The sequence below is a fragment of the Vespa mandarinia genome, chromosome 1, assembly GCF_050613455.1.
Source record: "Vespa mandarinia isolate Hongniang chromosome 1, ASM5061345v1, whole genome shotgun sequence".
NCBI classification, from domain to species: Eukaryota; Metazoa; Arthropoda; class Insecta; order Hymenoptera; family Vespidae; genus Vespa; species Vespa mandarinia.
In genome coordinates, this window is record NC_140810.1 from 15143979 (window position 1) to 15157014 (window position 13036).

Genomic DNA, 13036 nt, shown 5'->3' on the forward strand with positions numbered 1-13036 from the left:
CATTGGGAATATAAATAAATGAATGAATAAATAAATAAATTAATTAATTAATTAATTAATAATTAAATATAAGTAATAAATAAATAACTGATTAAAATTAATTAACGATTATTCGCGATCCTTTTCTATCTTTTTTCTTCTTCTTCCTCTTCTTTTTTTCTTTTTTTTTTTTTTTTTTTGTTTTCTTTTTTACTCCTTTTCGAATCTCTCTAGATGAAATCGACGATACGGAAGAGAATATATCTTATCTCCATGTCGACGTCATGGAAATAGAAAAAATTTGTCTTTTTCTCTGACTACCGACGACAACGACAACGACAATTAACAACAACAACGACGACGACGACGACGAAATCGTTTGACAGGACGAACGAATGCAACCTGTGAATTATTTCTCAAGGGAACGAACGATACCGACAACGTTAAATATTCTCGACGAAGGGCGAGGAGGAGGGGCGGATGCATAACTCGCCGTCGACACTTTCCCGAGTCCGTCAACAACGGAAAATTCACTGGAAATAATCATTGCCAATCGATCTAATCTAATACCTAATCGAGGACTCGTGTTACGATCCGTACATACGTTCCGACGGATGTCGGAATTGTTACGATCTGCAAGTGAAACGTTTGAAATTTTCATGAGTCTGAAAATCTCGAAATGGGTATGGTATAATACTTTCGCGAAAGGGGGATGATAGTGTATTGAATAAAATAGAGAAAAAGAAAGGGGGAGAAAAAAATGAAATGAAATAAAATAAAAGAAAAGAAAAGAAAAAAGAAAAAAGAGTGAGAGAGAGAGAGAGAGAGAGAGAGGGAGAGAGAGAGAGAGAGATGATAAGTAACTTTCGTGTAAATCTCAACTAAAAGAAAAGAGAGAGAGAGAGATTTTTGGTGCGAATGGAGAAAAAGAGAGAGAGAGAGAGAGAGAGAGAGAGAGGGATGGTGTTCGTGGTAACTCTACGAAGCAGCCCATAACCCACACCATCGAGACGACAACAGTTGTGGTTAAATGCCTCGACGTCCGTTGGTGGTGGCCCTGTGCCATCACTCCCTTCTCCTTTCACCCTTCTCTCTCTCTCTCTCTCTTTCTCTTTCTCTTTCTTTCTTTCTTTCTTTCTTTCTCTCTCTCTCTCTCTCTCTGTATTTCCGTCTTTCTCTGTGCACATACCATTTCAAGACACCCTCAACGAGCATTCGCGTACAAGCGGAAATTCGACGACGTCTAACTCTTTCCTCGCTTGTTTCAACATACCCGAAAGGCATTGGTAATATGAATGAAAGACAGAGAGAGAGAGAGAGAGAGAGAGAGAGAGAGACAGAGAGAGAGTGAATACGGAAGGGTGGAAGGTCCTCCAGGGAGCCATGGACCAACCGCTCGTGGTGTGGAAGGCACTTATTTAATTAAAACCGGATTATACGTGGGTAGGGTGCCTCCGTTAGGAGCATCATACGTTCCTAACCACCGTACTTCCAGCATCGATACGTACTAATTATGCCGCCTCTACTAATTGCTCCATCCGGATTATGGTCTTTCATCGTAGATATCGGTTGAGTGTCGATTCCAAAAAGACATATTAGTTAGCGGAGTTATCAAATCTCTTACATACGTCTTTACGGATAAATGATTAATGTCATTTTAAATAGTAAATAAATTGAACGATAAATTCATTAATTATATTATTTGATGGATCTAAATATCTACATATGTAAATAGATATATATATATATATATTCTTAAATGTCATCGTACTAAAAACTTCGTCTTTTCGATATATTTTCTTCGTTGCGTGAAAAGTGACTCTTCGCTAAGTTTTTTCTTTTTTTTTTTTTTTCTTTTTCTTTTCTTTTTCAAGTTTCTCTTCCCCAGTTTTTCTTTTTTTCTTTCTTTCCTTCTTCTTTTTTCCATGTAGAATTTGTTCTCTTTTTCTTTTATTTTTTCCTTCTTTTATCTTTTCGTTTCCTTTTTTTCTTTTCGTGTAGAATTAATAATACAAGTACGACGGTATCGAACGAATGAAATCGGGGAAAAAAAAAAGAGAAGAAAAATATTATATACCGTATTACGATGTTTTAAATAAGGCTTTATTAGAAAAAAAAAAAAAAAAAAGAAAAAAAAAGAAAAAGTCAATGTTAACGATATACGTATACGTGTATGTATGTTGATATATCTTTTATATTTTACGAGCTAACCGACGCGATAATTTTCACTCATTTATATTTTATATACAACAAAGGAAGTTAGATATATATCTAAACAAGTCGAATGAATATACATGAAGAGATAAGAGTTAATTTTCTGTGGAGAGTCGAGAAATGTGGGGGAAAAAGAAAATAGAGAGAGAGAGAGAGAGAGAGAGAGAGAGAGAGAGAGAGAGAGAGAGAGAGAGAAAGAAAAAAGAAATATATAATGCACAAGTACTTAATATACAATTTTCTTTTATTCGAAAGGATGAAAATAAAATTAAAATAAAAGAAAGAAAAAATAAAATGAAATAAAATAAAGGAGGATAGTAGTGAATTTTCATATGATTCGGACGATAAAATTTTCTCTTTTCATTCGAGCATCCCATCCGAGTTAGAAATCAGGATTCACCCCTTTCCTGCGACCCCAACCAGCCAAGTCTCTCTCTCTCTCTCTCTTTTTCTTTGTCTCTCTCTCTCTCTCTCTCTCTCTCTCTCTCTCTCTCTCTCTTTCTCTCTCTTCTCCCTTCTCTCGCCCTTCGAGTTCGCGTTGATGTTCTCTATTAAATCAAAGAGGCATTCACATGGCGGCCGATGCGCCAGGAATCCAAATCGAGGCCATAAACCCGGAAAGGCGGAGCTCGAATTGCAGCCAAATGTCTCTCGTTCGCCATTCTACGAAGCGACGACGACTTTCGGTGTAACCGTTAAAACTCCACCCCCTTCTACTTTCTTCTTTGTATATATATATATATATATATATGTACTTATATACATTCATATTTATATATCTGGAAAGCTTCCTGTAAATAGAACGCCAAAGTCTGATGCAAAATTTGATAATATTCTTATCCGTTTTTGTTTTATTGAAAAAAAAAAAAAAAAAAAAAAAAAAATTAAAAGATTAAAAAATAAAGAAAAAGGAAGAAGAAAAAAATATCTAATAAAATTACTATGAACTTTGTAAATCCTTCTCTCGAATGAAACGTAAAATTTTTTTTTGAAACGCATAACTTGTCGCAAAATTTTGACACAATGCTCATCTACGTTTACGTTTTATAAAAAGAAAGAAAGAAAGAAAGAAAAAAAAAAAAAAACAAAAAAAAAGACAAAGATCTAATAAAATTAATAGAAAAATTCTAAACATATAAACGTAAAAAAAAAATTTGTTTAATAGTTAAATATTTGTTCGTTTTTAAAAAGAAAAACTCTAATAAAATCGATATAACAATTATTACACATTTAATAATGCTCAATGAAAATTCGTTATGCGTGAATTATAATTATCTAAATATATATTTTCTTAATGGTAAAGATTTCTAATCATTTTTAATTCAATCATATATAGAACGACATAATACGATTCTCCTTTAACAGCTTAACAAGTATTATTAATGATAAATCGATAAGAGTAAAACTCTTTATCTCTCGGACAAGTCATATGTACTTACGTCCTCGATGAAGCCATCATCCTTGCAGTCGTCTTATCTCCCCTCTATCATTTTTTTTGCAAAGCGTGACCGGAAACCTGCTGGTAAAGTGACGTTTAATCACTTTCAGAAGGACTTCCGTCGGTCGGAAACAAATTTGACGAAAAACTCGCCATCCTTTTTAAACTTGTCGACTTCTATTTTATTAATCGTTAATAAAATATTTTACGTCAATTTAAATATCGCTCACACATTTTGTCACAATAAAATCGGAAAATTGAAATATTTTTTTCTTCTTCTTCTTCTTCTTCTTCTTATTATTATTATTATTATTATTATTATTATTATTAATTACGATTATTCATGATGATACGAGAAAAATAAAACAATGTATGGAATATTACTCGTGTAATGTGTGTATAAAATAATAGTCCTTTATTATATCTTCGTAGAATGTAAACGTTACTTATTTATTTATTTACAATTTTTATTCTATAACGTCACGAAAAAAAAAATATATATATATATTTTCTTTTATTATTAATATATGATTATTTTATGAAACATATTATGAATATATTCGTAATATACGTGTAAACAAAAAAATCTTTTCTTCGAATTTTTCCATCGATTTAAACATTACTTATTTACAATTTTTACACTACGATATTACGAAATAAAAAAATTTATATATATATATATATATATATATGTGTACATTTTATTAATAATCATGATTATTTAAAAAGATATTGAAAATAAAAAAAGAAAAATAAATAGAATATACTCGTAATATGCATATAGAAAAACATCCCTTTTTTATTTCACGGTCGATTTAAACATTACCAATTTACAATTTTTATATTAAAAAATAACGACGTAAAAATAATGTTATTTCTTTTCTGTCTCTCTCTCTCTCTCTCTCTCTCTCTCTCTCTCTCTCTCTCTCTCTCTCTCTCTCTCTCTCTCTCTCTCTCTCTCTTTTCATTAATAACTATGATTATTTATGTAGATACCGAAAAGAAATAAAAAAAATAAATAAATAAATAAATATGATACATTCGTAATATGCTTATAATAGAAAAACACATTTTCTTGTTTTTTTGTCTTTTCTTTTTCCTGAGAAAAGAAGAAAAGAGCAAGTTCGCGCCCACGTACCAACCATGAAAGGACAAGGTTGTCTCTTTTAATATCGAGATAGTAGCTCAACGAGTTTTCGCCGTTTTTATTTCGTTCGTTCCGGAGATGGTTGGTAGGCGTCCCGACGGCCCTCTTTTTAATTAAAGATACGCGTCGACCGCTCTATCTCTCTGCTCGCTAACGCCAACACGTTGTCCTCTTCGTCTCTCTCTCTCTCTCTCTCTCTCTCTCTCTCTCTCTCTCTCTCTCTCTCTCTCTCTCTCTCTCTCTCTCTGTCTCTGTCTGTGTCTCTGTCTCTGTCTGTCTGTCTGTCTTTTTCTCTAACTCTATCTATCTATCTTTCAACAGAGCTAAATGTAAATGATAGCGTGGTTATGTTCACGGCACCTTGAGATAAGAGGAGGAAAAGAAAAGAGGAAGTTTAAGTGGGGGAAGGTTCTTCTTCGGCAGGTGAAGAAAAGAAATAAAAAGGCAAGAGAAAGATAGAGGACGAGGGAGGAAGAAAGAAAAAGAAGAAGAAGTAGGGGAAGATGAAGAAAAAAGAAAAAGAGAGGGAGAGAGAGAGAGAGGAAGGAATATAAAAAGAAAAGAAGAAAAAATAAATAAAAGAAATAAGGAACTATGGCTGCGGCTTAGCCACCTGCTACTATACTCCCTCCTACTTTTCACTCCTTATTTTCAACCCCTTAAAAGAAGATGACCCTCCTCCTCTTCCGTTAATTATGTCGACCCTCGAAAAAAAAAAGAAAAAGGAAAAGAAGAAGAAGAAGAAGAAAAAGAAGAAGTCGTATCTTCGTTCACTAGATGGTAACCGTTGTAGGATATCTCTTGTGATAATGGACGAGCTTATTTTCTTCTTAAGTACATAACGTCGCATATTTAAAATGTATTTTCCTCCTTCTTTGGATCGATAAACAAGATTTGTTTATTCTAATATTCGAACATAATGAAGATTATAATGATTGAAATAATATAAGTGGGGATGATATTATTGAGAAATGAAATACAAATAAATACGTAATATTATATATATATATATATATATATATATATATATATATTGTATATATTATATATAATTATCTATATTATCTGTATGTATTTTATTAATATTATTAATATAATATAATATATATATATATATATATATATATATATATATATATATAATATATAAATAGCTACAAGATGTATTACGCAATAAAGAAAATAAGTAAACGCGTGTATGAGAATAAATAAAGTAATGAAAGCATAAAGGAAAAAAGAAAGATAGAGAGAGAGAGAGAGAGAGAGAGAGAGAGAGAGAGAGAGAGAGAGGGAGAAAAGAATCTAATCGAGAGAAGATCGTTTTCTAAAAGTACGGAATACTCCTCTCATGATTATTTCCCATCGAACTCCATACGACTGCAACAGTGGGAGGGCGTGTGGGGGGGATGATACTAAAATGGAGAGGGTGTCTCGTTCAATAAAGGAAAGAAGAAAGGAATATCGAGTACGAAGGCACGTACATAAATTTGCCCGGTGTATCTAATTGAATGGGGAAACGAAGGAAAGGAAAGGATATGCTGGTGAGCGAGTTTAAAGGACAAAGAGAATGAAAAGAAAAGGAGAAGAAAAGAGGGCGGATGGACGAAGAAAAAGAAGAAAAAGTAAGAGGAGGTGGAGGAGGAGGAAGAGGAGGTGGTGGTGATGCTGGTGGAGAAAGAAAAAGAGAGGGGGGTGGGAAAAAAGATGGACTGATGAGAAAGTTAGCGTAGAAAAAAGAGATAGGAAATATTTGAGGTGGACGAGAAAGAAACAAGGATGGTAATACTTTAACAAATACCATACTGACATAATACTAATAAACGTCGACTCTTGATAAGATCAAAATTGGAAAATATTTATCTCTAATATATAAACTTATTTCAAATAATTTGTATATATCTACATATATATATATATATATAACCTATAAATAAAACTTATTGATATATATATATTAATAATGTATTAAATTAACTTATAGATAAAATAACATATGATTGTGGGTATATAAATGGCGTATGATTTATCGAAAAGAAAATAAAGATGGTATAATGAAGAAGAGGATGAGGAAGAGGAAGGACGGAAATAATATTGAACGAATACCATACTGACGTGATCTAAATAAACGTCGACTGTGACGATATGATAAAAATTGAAATGTCTAGTCTTTAACCTTCTTCAAATATATAAATTTATAAATAAAAATTAAAAAGTGTATCGTATCGCTCGTGTTATCATGTTATGGTCGAAACAATGAAAAGTATGCTTACGCAAGCCAATCGTTTATTTCGACAAAAGGTTCTCTCATCCTTTCTTCCCATCCTTTCTTCTCTTCCTTCCTTTCTTCTTATGGTGTCTCGTCTTCTTCACGAAGACAAGCTTGACTCACGCCGAATGTTATCCGTCGACTGAACGACCGAGAGTTAGTCTCTCTCTCTTTCTCTCTCTCTCTCTCTCTCTCTCTATTTCTCTCTTTCTGTCTTTATCTCTCTCTCTCTCTCTCTTTCGCTCTCTACGTTGTAGCCGAAGGTCGAGTTGTAAAAACAAGCAAGCGTCTTCAGAATTCTTTGTTTACTTTTTGGATAAAACTTATGTACGTGTATGTAAGTACTTATATATATATATATATATATATATATATATATATATATATATGTTCACGCACGTGTATAATTTTTTATTATATATATATATATATATATATATATATATATATATATTATATTTATTATATATTATATATATATATATATATACACGCTTTATTTATTAGATATTTTATTAATATGTATACATAAATATTTTACGACATTCTTTCATCCATTTCATTCTATCCTTCTTTTTTTTTCGATAATTAAATCGATAAGATAATAAAAAAATTTCCATCGTTATGAATCAAGAGAACGTATTAAAAATAGAAAGTAATAATAATAATAATAATAATTATTATTATTATTATTGTTATTATTATTATTTCTTTTTCTTGTTAAAACGGATTATTTTTATTCTTTGATCGAGTGAGAACGCCTATGAAATATTTTTAGAGGCCTCGATTTCTCTTTTACAAGATCCAAGCGGAGAGAAAGATTTTTTGTTTACATTACTTTTCCAACCAAAATTCCACGCGGGTCGTCAAATAAACGAGGGCAAACAAATCCGTGCGTTACTCTCGCTTGATGTCTCGCATCTGCTGATCTCGCTTATCCCGCGATAGAATGTTTTAGTTTAAAAAAGATATATATATATATATATATATATATATATACACATACGTGTACGTATATATCGTATATACGTGTATGTATATAGATACATAAGTAAGTAGATTCACTTAGATTATAGATTTAAGTTAAAATTATCAGCATTGAAAAATCAAAGATAAGACGTTTTTAATGAGCCAATTTGTTTCGTTCTATTTTTCTATATCTTCACTTTTTTTTTTGTTTTTCCTTTTTCTTGTTTCTGTCAAAAGGCAAAAAGAAATTCCCTTCGGATCCGTCGTGTTGTCCGGTATGTGGCGTTACAGTGAGACCGCAGGAACTCGAGCAACATTTTGCTCAAGAACTCGATCGACTTTATAAAATCTCGTCAGCGTCGTCACGACCACGGCCACCGAGGTCTACTTTACCACCAGTTCATCCTCAGGATCATCCGCATGGACCGATGTTACATGCTCCGTCGGCTGCCGAGGGTCCACCACATGGAACACCTCATCAGACACCTCAGGGTAGATGGGAGACCTATAAAAGAATCAAGGCGAATAGACAGGTCAATTATTGTAATATAATCATTTGATTTATGAAAGGGACCAAAAGAAAAAAACAAAAAAAGAAAAGAAAAAAGAGGAAAGAAAAAATTTTTATTTAATCCAAAATATATATATATATATATATATATATATATATATATATACATATATATTTTTTTTTAAGAAACAAAAAAGAAATAGATATTAAATAAATATATATATATATTTTTTTTTTTATTTTAGAATTAGATTTATTTCTATTGTTTCTTTTTTTCTTTTTTTCTTCCCCCACTCTCCCCTTTAATTTTAACTATTAAGAGAGTATACGTTAGAGAGTAAACGTTATCCTGATCTTTCTTTTTTTTTTTTTCTTTTTTATCAAATTAAACGAGAAACAAGAAAGGTTTATTACATATATAGGTATTATACAATTTGAAAATGAAATTATTTCTTTATTTCGTTTTATTATTAGGCAAGGATTCGCGTGAAGAATAGAAAGAGAAAAGCGGACGAGCCAACTTGTCCAGTTTGTAGCGAGAGACTGTCTGGTACTCCGGAAGAATTGAATCAGCATGTTGAACGTTGTTTAAACAAGCACAACAATGGTAATCCAGCAGGTCAACACTCGAATCTCGATGAAGAAGAAGTCGACGTTGAGGGTGACGCGGAAACCTTCGAAGAGTATGAATGGGCAGGTCAAAGAAGAGTTCGGGCAACGTCAATGCTCGTTGGTGGATTTTCTGGTGAGTTTTTTCTATCTTTAATCGTTTAATAAATTTCTTTTTTTTTTCTTTTCTCTTTTTCCTTTCTTTTTTCTTTTTCACTCTAGAAAATCACTATTAAAACATTACGAACAAATAAAATGAGATATTTCAAATATATTATCTATAATATTTCGTGTAAATAATTATAAAGAAAATAATAAAATTCGATAAGTTATTTAATTATTTCAAATCATTTTCGTAACTTTGAATAGATAATAAGATTTACCGTTTTATTAATAAATTATTGGATAATTTGATGTTATTTTTCTTTTTTCTTCTTTTTCTTTTTCTTTCTTTCTTTTCTTTTCTCTAATAACGACCATAAATTAATAAAAGATAAAAAATAAATATTAAGAGTAGTAATATCTACGTAAAAAAATATATTTGATCGTCATATTAAGTAATAAAATGTCTAACTTATAATTAACACTTATATTTTACTTCATATTAACTTGACTAATATAATTTATATTAACTAATATAACATTAATAACAATAATAAGATAAGAATCAATATAAATTATTAGTTTGACATATTTTTAACTTAAATAAACAATTATATTGATTTAACTCATATAACATTATTAATATAATATAATTACATTATAATTATAAAAGTGATAAAAAAGATTTTCCAATTTTATTCGTTCGTGAAGAGAGAGAAAAAAAGAAGAAAAAAGAAAACAAAAAAGAAAAAAAAATACCTCCTACATATATAAAAAATGATGATCAATTTAGCTGCTGGTTTGGCGACATCCTCGAGCAATCGTGGTTCCGGTGGTGGTGGCGGTGGAGGAGGAGGAGGAGGTGGAGGAGGAGGGGGCGGTGGTGGTGGTGATGGTGGAAATCAGCAAGACGAGGAAGACGTAGACCTGGTCGTCGATGGTGACGACGTTGCGGAATTTGGACCGGCACAATATTCCGAGGCCGATGTTATCACTCCAAGGATCGATGGTACACCGAGGGAACAAAAGGAGAGGGACGCACTTAGAGAAGCTGTAATATCACCAAACGCACCCCACACTCCTCATTCCGATCAGCTGACGCAAGGGTTGCTCGAGGTCAAGCCGGAACCAGGTACCACGACCACAACAAGCTCATCGACGCCTATTCCTGGCCAACAAAACGAACTCGATGAAAATGTTTCATCTTCACCAAGGAGGGATGGCGAAACCCCTGTCGTCGAAGCTCTTCGAGGAAGGATCAAGGAACTCGAGGCTGAAATGCGTGGTCAACCATTCAAGTGTCTAATTTGCATGGTTAGTTATTATGGTATTTTTTTAACGTCTTCTTTCACAAAACGAAAATGAAATAATAATAAACGACGATATATTATTATGTAAAACAAAAATTGAAGAAATGTGATGGAATAATATAAATTGTTTTTTAAAATTCTCGTTTAAAATGAAACATTCAAATAAATATTGTAGAATGTTTGTAAAGCTTCTTACATTTGCTTTTGAATTGGATTATTGCTATGATTTAACGTTAAAGTGCATGGAATTTAATTAGATTGACTTCTGAAAGAAATTATTTTTTGTTCGATGGACAAAAAAAAATCTTTTTTTTTTCCGTCATTTAATGATATTGAATAATTCGTAATTATAAGGAAATTTGTCACGAGTATAAAAAAAAAAAAAAGTGCAGACTCTATCGACTGTTTTGACAGTTAAATTTTTTAAAAATTCCAGAAGTTACCGAATGAACGACTTCGTATATCACTGCAGAAATTAATCTTTGAGGGAACTTTCAGACGTAGAAAAATTTTTGAACATTCACCCATCTCAGGCCTTCTCGCATCCCCACCCCGATTTCTCTTCCTCCCTCCCCTTAAAATAAATCAATTTTATACGCGATATCAGATATATTTTCTTGTTTTTGATAAAAGTAAAAATTCTATAATAACAATAACAAATGTAAAAATAAAAATTATATAAAATGTATTAGCTAAATTATATTTGTCGTTTAATATTATTATCGACGATTGATCGTATATATCTGTCCCATTGATGAATGATACAGATATTATATACGTTTAATCTTAGTTAGAAATCATAAGAAACATACATTTTTTTTTTTTTTTTTTTTCTATGAGATTAATTATTATGACAGAAGTTAAAGTATTGGAAAGTTTAGCCTAACGTGTGTTTGTCAGACAAATTAAGTAGTTTTTTTTTTTCTTTCTTTTTTTTTCTCTTTTTTTTTTAGCACGTCGTAAAAAATATTAAAGACCTTAACAACTCGAATCGGAATTGATCGTTTTACTTTCTAAATTAGATAAAACCGGTTAAATCGACAGATGAGATCGAAGTTGAAATAATTGTTTAATGTAACAGATCGATCTACTCGAGAGAGTAATTCCCTTTCCGGATAGATCTTTTACTTTTCAAGGAATATCAATACACACACACACACACACACACATATATATATATATATATATATATATATATATATATATATAGAGAGAGAGAGAGAGAGAGAGAGACAATTTCTTTAACGAAGAATTTTATCTTCTCTTTCCTTAGGAACAATATAAGAAACCAGTGACGTCTGTATGCTGCTGGCACGTGCATTGCGAGCAATGTTGGTTACATACGTTGGTAAGTATTCCTTTCTCTCTTGGTTCGAACGAAATGCCTATAATCCAAGATGAAATGTGAAAAATGTAATGAAAGAAAAAAAAGAGAAATAAAGAAAAAGAAAAAGAAGAAGAAGAAGAAGAAAAGAAAAAAAAATAGGAAGAAAGAGATAACGATCGAATAAATAATATTCTTGACCAAAGAGACTATGGTTAGTTAGGTTGGTAGGTAGGTAGGTAGGTAGGTAGGTAGGTAAGGTACTCGTTAAACCGTAAGAAGAAGAGCGCGTAGAAGCACCGCTAATTGCGTCAGCCCATTCGTCGATACACTTTCGAAGAAGAACCACTTTTTTCAAATCTCATGTCTTATCCGGACAATCCGTGTTGGTTTCCTTTAAGCTTATAAAGAATAAAAACGATTGAAGAAGTTGAAGATCTTGCCAGAAACGGGGGAGCTACTTTGCACAACATTTCTTTTTCGTTTACCATAATGGCTATGGATGGTTTTTAAAGTATTATATTATTCCAGTCACCACCCGTTCAAAGGTTTAACTATAGCAATTGGATATACCTATATCACATCATGGACATTTTATCTTTTAATGATGATTCTGTTCAGTAGTTTTTGATACGAGATATACATAAATAGATAGATAAATAGATAGATATCTTTAACTTTAAAATATACACATTTATTTAATTATATCTTAAATACGAAGATAAATATATATGTGAACAAAATAAAATAAATATAATCGTTCGAATTAAATTAAAAGTTAAAAAGTTTTTATCATTATCTGTTCTCAGGGTGCGAAAAAGCTTTGTCCTCAGTGCAACATGATCACCTCGCCATCGGATCTACGACGGATCTACATGTGAACGATATCTCGTATGAATGATTATAATGATAATGATGAAGTATACCAATTGACGAACTATGTCCTACTATGCTTCGACTGAAACAATACAATGCAATACGATACAATTTACGAAACAGAATTTAGGGAAAAAAACGAAAAAAAGGAAAAAAAAACAGAAAAATAACAAAAAAAGAAAAACAACAATAACAACAACAATAACAACAACAACGGGAAAGAAAATTAAGAACGAACGAACAAAATGAACGACGACGATGACGGAATGATGACAAAGACAAAAAAGAAAA

At 31.6% G+C, this 13036-nt stretch overlaps 1 protein-coding gene across 4 annotated transcripts in view; it reads left to right on the forward strand.

Annotated features, from left to right (window-relative positions):
- The window catches only part of LOC118443674 (E3 ubiquitin-protein ligase RNF220), a 160529-nt gene extending 147493 nt beyond the window's left edge, over positions 1 to 13036 (forward strand). For 3 of the 4 annotated variants that reach the window (XM_035871010.2, XM_035871009.2, XM_085659008.1), the window contains 5 exons: positions 8251 to 8546; positions 8999 to 9269; positions 10029 to 10549; positions 11819 to 11893; positions 12679 to 13036. In XM_035871010.2, coding sequence (XP_035726903.2) covers positions 8251 to 8546; positions 8999 to 9269; positions 10029 to 10549; positions 11819 to 11893; positions 12679 to 12750 — 1235 coding nt within the window. In that variant the 3' untranslated portion in view covers positions 12751 to 13036. The remainder of the gene's footprint in view (positions 1 to 8250; positions 8547 to 8998; positions 9270 to 10028; positions 10550 to 11818; positions 11894 to 12678) is intronic. The other variant, XM_085659003.1, reaches the window with a different exon arrangement.